Raw genomic sequence first — 12,032 nt, 5'->3', positions numbered from 1 at the left:
TCTCGAATCAAAACAATGGCTTCAGATTCGAAGAAGATACTTTCTTGTTACTCATCCAGTTATGTATATGATTCAAATTGTTCTGAAGAGGAAAGCATAAATGTTTGCAATCGATTAAAGAAGTCCTTCCGCATCAATTCGAGGACTCCAATGTAGTGTCCCAGAAAATGCACAAGATGGCGCCCAAACTCCATTGGAAATGGGATGATTTGTCTGCTGCGAATTTGTCAGCGAATATCAAATAGTAGTCTTGGTGCAACACACGACGATTCACCATCATGTAATTTATGTGTTTTACTTCTAATTTCGCCATCAACACAAAGTTTTCAGACCAAACAAAGTACCCACAAAATGCATTGTGTGTCGCTTTCTCAGTCGAGGGCGTTCCTTCCGTGACGTCATGTCAGGACTCGTCACCAATTGAAAACAAGACTTCCGGAATATTCAGCGTGAGTCTTAAAAGGTAAAATCTAGCTATATGCGGTGGACTCTTTGTAAAATACGCTCAGTAGAAGTCATTAGAAGCAATTTTACAAATTATGGACACAACTTGTCCGGAGGCGTCGGTTGTCCTTTCAGATGATAATCACATATAAAGCCTTGGTGATTGTTTTTTTTTCTTCTCAAAGAACATGTAGTCAAATGCTTGCAGGAGCCGAAGCTTAAATGGCATCTCACCCAATCACTCCCGATCCTCAAGTGAATACCAACATAGGGCCGAGTCAGGAGGGAAGCAATGTGTTCCCGTCCCTCTGCCGCCATCTTGTCTGACCAAACTATGTAACGATGCAGGCTAACGTGCTCTTCCACCACCGGGAACTGGGCGGGAGCTCCGGGCAGGGCCAAGACTGGGTGCTCGTTGGGTGGGAACCTAGATGATCATGGAAGGGAAGGGTTGTATTGGAACCGTTACAAATTTAACGGCAATTGAGAACGAATCCTAAAACGCATTTAAAGGACAACCGACATCACTTCAGACGTCAGAAAAACGTTTTATCGCATCTAAAATACCCAAAACATGCAGTATGATATTTTTAGTCAAATGCAAAACACCAATAAAAAGGACTTAAAGTATCCAAAATCTGCAAAAAAAATGAACCCGGAAGTGGCCAGTTTCAGAAGGTCCCGCCCCCTTGTCGTGACGTCATGCCAAGACGTCTTGCATTGCTCGAGAATCAAAACAATGGCTTCAGATTTGGAGAAGATGCTTTCTTGTTACTCACCCAGTTATGATTATGATTCAAATAGTTCTGAAGAGGAAAGCATACATGTTTGGAATCGATTAATTAATTTTGAGGCATCTGGAGAGAAATGTAGTGACAAACTCTTTAGTACTGACAGTACCCACAAAAGGCAGAAGATGGCGACAAAGCTCTGTGGAAATTGTCTCCTGGGAGGTTTTGTCAGAGAATATCAAATAGAAGTTTTCAGACCAAACAAAGTACCCCAAAATGCATTGACGTGATGGAAGAAATGCTAGTGTGTCCTTTCTCGGTCAGGGGCGTTCCTTCAGTGACGTGACGTGAGGACTCGTGACCAACTCAAAAACAAGACTTCCGGAATATTCAGCGCGAGTCTTAGAAGATAAAATATAGTTATATGCTGTGGAATCTTTGTCAAATACGCTCAGTAGAAGTCATTTGAAGCGATTTCACAAATTATGGACACAACTTGTCCGAAGGCGTCGGTTGTCCTTTAACTAAAAAAAATAAGAATAATACAGCATGGGATGAACATTTCAATAATAGTCATGCTTGATGATGAGGAAAAATAAAAATTCCCTTAACATGGTTGAAAGTTCAAAGGCATACTTACTTGTTCATCCAGTGCTGCTGGTGGTATGCACTGAAGGAAATCCCACTAAATAACACAGACTGGTCAAATTCCACACCAACATAGTCCCAGAACTGACCAAATGGATTGCCATCCTGAAAACAGCAGAACCATCCACACACACGCATTGGAGCAGATATATCTACCAACGGTGTATTGGCACAAATTCTCTTCAATTGTTCAAAAACGAGTTATTGATTCCACTAGATGGCATAAGGTAGATAATTCTTTCTCGACATATTATCCATACGACAGAATATAACTCGAAAACAAGACTTCCTGAATATTCAGCGCGAGTCTTAAAAAGTAAAATATAGCGAAATGCGGTGGAATGTTATTAAAATACGCTCAGTAGAAGTCATTTGAAGTGTTTTTACAAATGATGGACACAACTTGTCTGGAGGCGTCGGTTGTCCTTTAAGGTTTTTCATCTTTGTGTGGGCCATGCTCTCCATTTTGAAATCCCTCCTCTTCCACGCCTAACCACACCACCTTGCCGCTCCATCGTATTCTCACCTTCATGGGACAGGATTGTCCATCCGCACTCCGTTGAGCTGCTGCCTCAAAGCAGTATGCTTTCCTCTGTCCTACGGGCCAGTGTTTGTCTGCAAGCTCCTTCATAAAGACTTCCAAAGCCACCACGCGATGGTAGGCCGACAAGGCCTCAAGTTTGAAGAACTCACTATATGGGACATGGACCTGGATGAATATTTGTGACAAGAATCATAGATCATAAAACTCCAGAAATTGTGCACAGATGTTATTTTTAGGCAGTTCTTAAACTGGAAAGACCCAAGAAAAGAGTAGATTCTACATGGGTTGTTACAAAAGGTATACCTGAAGTCTCCCTCCAACAGTTCATTACTGTAATAATTGTGGACAAGGGAAAATAATTCCTCCCAACTTTATATTTTCTTATCTCCTCGTGTTTACTTTTACACTCAAATGTCCAAGGCTTTTTGTCCATCACGTAGATCAGACATGATAGCAAATAAGAGAACAGAATTACATTGGTGGCAGGCGGGCTCAGATGCCGGTAAACAATCCACGGAGGGACTGCCAGTGTTCGGTTTAACATCTTCGCAAAAGCCAAAGAACCCAAGAAATGGTCCGCCTGGTTCCCAAAGCGACCTGAACACAGAAACGGCTTTCAATGTTCAAGCAGTATTTTGTTTTGTTGAATGTGAGGTATTTTATTCCCCAATTAGTTCTATCTTTACAATGTTTTTTTACTATGATTGATAATGGCGTCTCGTTAAAAATCTGCATTGAATTAAAATCGTTTATTACCCATGCACGGACAGTATAAGACATATCCGTTTTCATCCCACTGCAGTCGTTGGGTAGCCGCCAGACAAGTTTGTTGTAAGAATGAACAAAGAAATCCGGCAAGCGCGAGCGCGTAAGTGGGTCGCTTTTGTGCCGCCATTGTATTCCAAAACATATCCCAGAATGCAATGGGTAGACTTTTACTTCTTTGTCTGGTTGGCGGCGTGGGGACGTTTCAGACAGTTAAGGTATATGCTGCCATCTACAGGTCACGAAGCATACTGCTGGTTCCGTTATAAACAGAGGGGAAAACATGCATACAGTACGTTTTGATTCAATTCTACAGACTGAGTGATGAAAACAAAGTGGTTGAACAAAACAGAAATATTTGCAAGGACAATTAGCGAGAAAACAGGCACAAATAAACAACCTCAATCAGATTATTTTGTGACTTTCACTCACAAAAACATTGCAAACATTTATGCTTTCCTCTTCAGAACTATTTGAATCATATTCATAACTGGATGAGTCACAAGAAAGCATCTTCTGCGAATCTGAAGCCATTGTTTTGATTCCCGAGCAAGGCAAGACGCATTGGCGTGACGTCATGAACAAGGGGGCGGGACCTTCTGAAACTGGCCACTTCCGGGTTCAATTTGAAGTCATTTTTTATTGGTGTTTTGCATTTGACTAAAAATATCATACTACGTGTTTTGGGTATTTTAGATGCTATAAAACGTTTTTCTGATGTCAGTTCAGAAACAAAAAAGTGGTGTCGGTTGTCCTTTAAGCGACATTTGGCAACAATAGGAGAAGTTCGGCGATGGAGAAAAAAAAAATCCAAATGAATGAGTTATAAAATAACTAGTCATGTAGATTTCGAGATTAACACGACACTATGATGTATCCATTGTCCGTGGTATTCCCTCAAAGGCTGAAAAGGTTATTGTTAGCTTTCTGGTGATCCCGTGTAGCCAGCTACCACCCAGCAGGTGGCGTTTTAGTAACTCAGCTGGACTCGACCCATCAAAACGTTCCACCCTTTCTTATCAACATGCTGCAGAACCCCCCGATGAAACCTGATGGGCCACCTCATGACGGAACAGACGTTGTTGGGTAAAGATAGACTTCAGCTGCTCACGCGTCAGCAGGCCATTAAACTTCTTCTTTTCCTTTCGGCTTTTTCCTTTCAAGGGGTCGCCACAGCAAATCAGTGTCCTCCATCTTTAGAGATTGTTTTGTTTTGTTTGTTTTGGCCAAGCTTTTACGTCGGATGCCCTTCCTGAAACAACCCTCTGTATTTATCCGGGCTTGGGACCGGCACAAGAAGACTTATGTCCCTTTGTGGCTACAGAACAAGCAACTCGCTGAGTAAAAGGCTCCAAAACACAAAATAGTCATCGGCACACTGCTGTGTGTGATTTTACCTGTTGTGTCACGCTTGTGTTAACGGACGTGTTAAGCACATTTTTGCCTTGCCGCACAAACAAAACAAAATTAAAGGAATAAAAATATCCTAAAAAATAACGATCAGAAATTCACATGATTTTGACTGTGTTTTGTACAGCGTCTAATTAACTCATTCACTGCTAGACAATGTGCCAAAATGTGTCCACTCCAGTGCCAGGGTTTTTGTCATTGTCACTCAAATTCCAGGAGGCGCAGAATATTGAGTTTCAGGACTACATAAACATTCAATGCAGCGTAAGAAACCTCAGATTGTTGTCTTTCATTGGAAAAAATGAGTTAATTCCTAAATGATATGGGTCTGGAGTTATATGAGCTTGAAATGAGGGACGGCTGTCTAAAATACAATGCAATACAAACATTTTGGTTTATGTAGCGCTTTAACAACAGCCGAAGCTGGAACAAAGCGCTAACATGGGAAAAGGGGAAATGCTGCCCCCTTGTGGAAAATAAAAACCATTGCCAGAGGCCATGGCCAACGGTTGATCTGCACTCAAGCATGAACGAAACTCGCAAAAAAAATGGAATAAATTTGGGAATGGCGCGATACATCATATTTTCAATTTCCGAATAAATTCGGGAATGGCAGTGAATGAGTTAATACTGCTTCGTTTGTCCACACATTCGTATTCTCTACGTAAGTTGTGTCCATCATTTAGAAAATGGCTTCAAATGACTTCTACTGAGCATATTTTACAAATATTCCACCGCATATAGCTATATTTTACCTTTGAAGACTCCTGCTGAATATTCCGGAAGTCTTGTTTTTGAGTTGGTGTCGAGTCCATACGTGACGTCACTGAAGGAATGCCCCTGACCGAAAAAAAGGACACATTGTAGCAGTCCTTCCATTAAGTCAATGCTTGTTTGGTCTGAAAACCTCGTATTGCACCAGAAAGAGCCAGAAGAGGGCGTCCAAGCTCCATGTAAGGAATTTATCAGCCTGTGGAAACGGGCTGATTAATTCCTCACAGGAGGTTGGTCGCGATTTTCTGCCTCATTTTTGGGGATCCATTTCCCCCAATGTTGCCTCAAAATGGCATGGAATAAATTATTTAATCGATTTGTAAATATGTATTCTTTCCTCTTCAGAACTATTTGAATCATATTCATAACTGGATGTGTAACAAGAAAGCATCTTCTCCGAATCTGAAGCCATTGTTTTGATTCTCCAGCAATGCAAGACGTCTTGGCGTGACGTCACGAACTGGGGGCGGGACTTTCTGAAAATGCCCAATTCGCAGCTCAATTTTTTTGCAGATTTTGGACACTTGAAGTCATTTTTATTGGTGTTTTGCATTTGACTAAAAATATACTGCGTGTTTTGGGTATTTTAGATGCTATAAAACGTTTTTCTGATGTCAGTTAGGAAACAAAAAAGTGACGTCGGTTGTCCTTTAAAGCAAGCCACCCAACTGTTTTACAAAACAAAACTCGTCAAAAAACAAAAATACACACGCACATGCGTGTCCTCATTTTAAGGGCATTGCGGGTTATTTTGCTGGCGAACAAACAAACTCCAGATGTGACCTAATTGTAGCGAAGGAGGGGTTGAGTGCGGCGACGAGCACCTGTGTGTGTTTATGAGGACGTTTAGGCGCGTGCAGAAAGGAGGTGCGGGGACAAAGGTGAGATGCAATCACACAATAGGAAGAGTCACCTTAAAGGACAACCGACGCCTCCGGACAAGTTGTGTCCATAATTTGTAAAATCCCTTCAAATGACTTCGACTGAGCGTATTTTACAAAGATTCCACCGCATATAAAGCTATATTTCACGTTTTAAGACTCGCGCTGAATATTCAGGAAGTCTTACGTCTGTGTAAGCTCTCAGTCGTACAGGAGTGATCCATCGATGAAAAGGTTTCTGCAGCCATCATTTGTATTACTTTGAAAAAAAAAATACTTTTACAGAAACAATCACAGTTTCAAAGAAGTACAGATGACGGCAGAAGAAATCTTTTCATTCAGGAAGTCTTGTTTTTGAGTTGATGACAATCCCCTACGTGACGTGACGTTTGGAACGCCCGACTGAGAAAGCGACACAAAATGCATTTTGCGGTACTTTGTTTGCTCTGAAAACTTCGTGTTGATGTCGAAATTAGAAGGAAAACACATAAATAACGCAATGGTGAATCGTTGTGTGTTGCACCAAGACAACTATTTGATATTCGCTGACACAAATTCCCAGCAAACAAATCAGCCCATTTCTAATGGATCTTTGGCGCCATCTTGTGCATTTTCTGGGTGCTACAATTCTGTCCAGATGCTTCAAAATAACACGGAAAGACTTCTTTAATTGATTGCAAACATTGATGATTTCCTCTTCAGAACTATTTGAATCATATTCATAACTTGATGAGTAACAAGAAAGCATCTTATCGGAATCTGAAGCCATTGTTTTGATTCTCCAGCTAGGCAAGACGTCTTGGCGTGACGTCACGAACAAGGGGGCGGGACCTTCTGAAACTGGCAATTTCCGGTTTCATTTTGAAGTCGTTTTGGGACACTTGAAGTCATTTTTATTGGTGTTTTGCATTTGACTAAAAATATCACACTGCGTGTTTTGGGTATTTTAGATGCTATAAAACGTTTTTCTGATGTCAGTTAGGAAACAATAAAGTGACGTCGGTTGTCCTTTAATACATCTTCGTCGTCATGACGGCACTGGAGTAGGGTGTGTGTCCCTTTTCCTCAGTTCTGCCATGACATCAGTGCCGTTCGACTCCATAAAGATAGGTTGTGATGTGACAAGACTATTACAAAGTAAAAAAGAAAAAAACCAACAATAGAGTACAGTTCCCTACCAAGTTTGAACTCTTTAGAAGAAAAAAAAAACGGTCTGAGAGTCATTTTGTGATTGTGCAGTTTGTAACAAACAACAATTTCTATTTTGTCAGGCAAAACAGTACTTTTAGTGAGCACAAAATGGCAGAGTTGTTGTTTTTGTTTTTACTTAAATCTTGGAGTTGTGGGGGGGAAATAAGGGATAACCAGTTCTGTAAATTCTTATTATTTTTTGTGAATATACCAGAAAGGAAATGTTCCCATTTTGCATACATGCATCTGCTTATCCTCATTTTGTATCCATAAATTGGACTTTTATTTCTCACGGCTACTTTATGAAATAATGTAAAATAAAATTCTGCACGGTTTTCTTTCTCTGTCACTCAGCACTGTTTGGATTCCTGCGCACTCTCACATCTCTCCTCTCATGCCTACGTGTTTGTGATCTTTGTGCGCAACACAAACAAAATATACTGTTTCGGCAGAATGGAAGGTTCATTTTGAGTTGATCAGCATTACAATTATAAACAAATAGTCTTTTGTTTCCTTTCCAACTACTTATGTGACCTCACACAAGTGGAAACTATGTGAAACAATTTAAAACGTTCCACTCAAGGGGGGGAATTTTAATTATGTGTTATTTCTCAAGTGAAAAATGCTGAATTATTCGTAATCAAAGTCTGATTGATATATGAGATATACTTTTTTATAGCGAGGAATAATTTAATCATGGAGGATTGCTTGGAAATGCAAATATGCATGTGCAACTGGACTAAAAGCAGAAATTAGAGCAATAATTTAACTATATAAAATAATTTGCCTTCCTAAATTTTACATTTTAGATTTTAGTTTTAGATTTTCAAAAGCCAAATTAGTTAGTCCCGATGTTGTTTCCAAATGTTTGTATGTTTCCTTGTGTATAAAAAAATCTGTTTGTATGTTATGTGTTAAAATAATGTCATGCATTAAATCTAGTCTTTTTAAATATATTTTTTCTTCCCTTAAAAATAACTCCCATTGCAAAAAGATATTCAATGATGAACATCAAATATAAAACGTGGACAGTAGTATGATTTTATTTGCCGCGTGAAGCTTTTTAACATTTATTTCCTACATGCTACATTGTGTTTGAACAATTTAAGATATGTTTGTGTTAATATTTTATTTAAAAAGTTTTTTTCGAACTGGATTTATCAAAGCATCCTTTTAAATTGAGAGCAACATATTCTCACAATCGAACAAGGATTATACAGTATATTGTGTTCAAGTTTAAATAATTAATTTCTATTTAATCCAAAAGGTATTTTTAAAAATCATCTTTTTTAAAACATTAAAATAATCGAACTAGCTTACTCAATTTTTATGAGACGTCCCGATTCCACCAGTGTGGTAATTGATGAAGACTTTTCATTAGATTTGTCTTCTTTACGATGTTTACGTCGTAACGGAACGAATACTTTGAACCACTTTACACGACTTCCGATTTAAATAAAACAACAACAAAAATCAACTCGTCCATAAGTAGAAGTACAGAAAAAATTTCAATGTAAACAATACCTGTGCATTTACGTCTCGAATACTGACAATGGTCACTGCTTTCTCTCACTTTTTATGTGAAAAAAGCAGGAATTAGTTGGCAGCACCAGGTACGGCTGTCCCACTTTGGGGGCGGGGTCACTACAAAAAGAGGCCTCCGGTGCCTTCAATAACAGTCGTAAAAATGAGAAATTCATACCAATTTCGAAAAGAAAAAATAATCAGACAAACATAAAACGAAGATATTTATTATTCGTATGATGAAAAAATATCAAGGCGTCTAACTGCAGCAGAAATCTGGGTTTATTGTGTAATTCTAAGAAAATGTTGATTTTTTTTGCTCATCATATAAGATTCTAAACTCTGAGCGTATAATCGGTTATTTGTGCTTCATGTGTGAAAAGTACATATTAATATATCATCGACGAATGGGTGGAATTGTACGTAAAAATCTTCGAATATTTTTAATTGATGTTATTGTTGCGAAAACTTGAGGATCCTGAAGGCATCACGGTCGATTCCCCCACCCCCACGCTCCATGGCTGCACAAACATGTTCCCCCTTGCGGGCTCCATCAGCTTGTGGTGGGCTTCGAAGAGGAGGGGGTGACAAGGAAACAAGTTGATGTGCCCTGGAAGTAATTCTTTCAACCCCCTCCCTCTTCTGCAACACAGTCACACGACACATGCACTCACGTACACTGAAGAACTACAAGTATGCAGGCAAAGTGACATAAAATGTGGGCTAGGCCCGTTAATCGATTTTAATTCATGAATTACTAATTCCCATCAATTAAAATGTCTTTACAGGGGCCTTCAGATATGAAATACTTTATATTTTTAACAAATTAATCGTATTATTAATCAAATGTCTGCTTGCCTACGTTTATGTATTGATCCAATAATCCTAGACATTTTAGTGCAATCCACCCAGACAGCAATTCTAGCAAGTTTTTGTTAGCATTTCATGTGATTTTTCTCCACTCTAAATTCAATCAAAATGGATGTCTTATTTATTGGCTCGTTTATTTATCCGATTAGAAGATGTCATTTTATATAATTTCAGACACAATAATGCAAAGGCAATGGGCAAGTTAATGATTTGCATGCTAAAATCGGGTTTTAATTTAAAGTAATTGCAAGCCTTCACGATATCCCAGCAGCTATTAGTTAGATATTTTACTTTCTGTTACATTTTTTAAACATGTATTTAAACATGGTACTTTCGTCAGAATCAGAATCATCTTTATTTCCAAGTATGTAAAAATAAATAAATCCGTAATTGTGTTCAATTTGGTTCGTAATTACGTGCATATACACTGTGTCTATATAAATGTGGGCAGTAATCGTCATTGTCATTAGAAAGCTTACTTGCGAACTGTTATTTTTAACTGAAGCACATTGTGACCATTTGTTTATAACTTTAGATACTGGGCATAGTTCTCGTCGGACGGTGATGATTGCATGATGGCTAAATCGTCGAAATATTTGATATTTTCACAACACGTTCAGGTGGATTGGCTGAAGTTAAGTGATTTCTAAAATGAATTTCAATTTTGTGTTGAGTTTTAACAGAGCCAAAGTATTAGAGTTATGTTATTTGAAACTGAATGCGGTGACAGTGTGCAGGTGTTTGAACTGACGAGATCGTACGAGAGCCTTTCGGCCAGTGCGTGTTAAAAAAGCAACACAGTAATCTATCTGCGAGTGTAAAAAAAAGTTTGTGAAAGTGGCCTGACGTCACACTCCCACAATGCTTACCGCCCCCTAACTCGTTTGCAGCCTGAGGAGAGCCACACGCACACACACGCACACACACACACACACACACTCCCAGGCCCCGAATATCTAAATTATTGTCAAGAATGGAAAGTCGTTTAAAACTATTTTAAAAACAAGCAAAGAAGACATCGAAGAGAGATCGCGGAGTTTGCGGCGTGGGTCTCTCCCATGGTGGCTTTCTACTCGGGATGGACGTTTATCGGGGCTCCAAGTGAAAGTTGACTAATGCAGTGCTGGAAACTTTTTTGGTGGGTAAACTGCTTCTTTTCCCCCCTCTTTCGTCCTCCTTCGCGTATTGTGTTTGCACGTCGTTGTGTTTGTGCGTGTTTGGGAAACATTTTACGCAACTTTTGACGGCGTCCAGCTGACGTGCACTTCGACTTGCGCGACGCCTACCTTGTTATGAATGTGTTGGTATTACTAAATAAGCGCCATTGGCCTTTGCGTAATTTGTGGCGTATTTGTGTGCGTGCGTGTAAGTGTGTGTACGTGTGTGACGAGACGTTTAACAACAGCGTTACAAATAGTTGTTGTGATCGCGACAAGTTTCGGGCGCATTTGTAGGGCATTTATTCTTGTTATTTTACGTCAGGTTGTTGCGTTTCAGGCCATTTTAGAAATATAAGGTCCCTCCGTGTGTTTTTGAGATTATGGGAGGCCGTAAAAAGTATGTTGAAAGTGGATTTTAATTGAGGCTCGTTGTTGGCAGTGTATGAAAGTGTGGGGTTTATTTTGTCGTGATGGTGCGTTCACTTGTCACGTTGCTCATTAAGCTTGGAAAGGTATGTGGACCACACGTATGTAACTGTCCTCCTCGTGGCTTGTGTCATGTTTGTGGTTCCTCGGATGTTTTTGTTCCCTTGGCCTGCGCGTGCACGCGCGTGTGCGCGACCAGTGTGTTTTTCCTTGGAAGTAGAACAAGTGGAGGGTGTCTTCGCATTGCAGTAGTCATATGCAATATTGTTGTATCGTTCTACATGTTTATTTTTCAAGCTCGCAGTTGTAACTGCAAGCTACATATTTACACATGGCTAGTTACACGTTTATGCAACCGCCTAAATCATTTTTTTATTGTATTTATTTATTTGAACAAAGTATTCACAAAGGCTGAACACGGTCTTGGTTGACCCCGATTTGTTCATTTTTGGAAATTTCGATATATTACCTTACATTTTCATATGTAATCTGTCACTGTGGATGTGGAAATATTCTGTCAATTCATATTACAATTATTGATGCAATAAAATAAAATAATTTCATGATTAATGTGGATTTTAGGAGTAATGACAATATTTTTATTTTATGTATTTTACGACCGTACAGTAAATCCAGCTTGTTCGCGGTTACTCATAAATTCCCC

The 12,032-nt window shown here is 39.3% G+C and overlaps 2 protein-coding genes across 2 annotated transcripts in view; one reads left to right on the top strand and one right to left on the bottom strand.

Moving 5' to 3' along the window:
• The window catches only part of pofut1 (protein O-fucosyltransferase 1), a 6,061-nt gene extending 2,784 nt beyond the window's left edge, over window positions 1–3,277 (bottom strand). Inside the window, exons 1-5 of the mRNA XM_089014625.1 lie at window positions 3,124–3,277; window positions 2,843–2,964; window positions 2,350–2,532; window positions 1,816–1,928; window positions 679–871 (exon numbers count right to left, since the gene is read on the bottom strand). Of these exons, the coding sequence (XP_088870751.1) occupies window positions 679–871; window positions 1,816–1,928; window positions 2,350–2,532; window positions 2,843–2,964; window positions 3,124–3,277 (765 nt within the window). The remainder of the gene's footprint in view (window positions 1–678; window positions 872–1,815; window positions 1,929–2,349; window positions 2,533–2,842; window positions 2,965–3,123) is intronic.
• Window positions 3,278–10,698: 7,421 nt separating this feature from the next.
• Window positions 10,699–12,032, top strand: part of plagl2 (pleiomorphic adenoma gene-like 2) — a 35,374-nt gene continuing 34,040 nt past the window's right edge. The window contains exon 1 of the mRNA XM_089014438.1: window positions 10,699–10,920. The gene's annotated coding sequence lies outside the window, so the exon portion shown is untranslated. The remainder of the gene's footprint in view (window positions 10,921–12,032) is intronic.

The sequence above is a fragment of the Hippocampus bargibanti genome, linkage group LG01 (assembly GCF_051943395.1).
Source record: "Hippocampus bargibanti isolate YZ-2025 linkage group LG01, ASM5194339v1, whole genome shotgun sequence".
NCBI classification, from domain to species: Eukaryota; Metazoa; Chordata; class Actinopteri; order Syngnathiformes; family Syngnathidae; genus Hippocampus; species Hippocampus bargibanti.
Note: the sequence above shows the minus strand (reverse complement) of the source record. Positions and strands in the feature narration are given on the sequence as shown.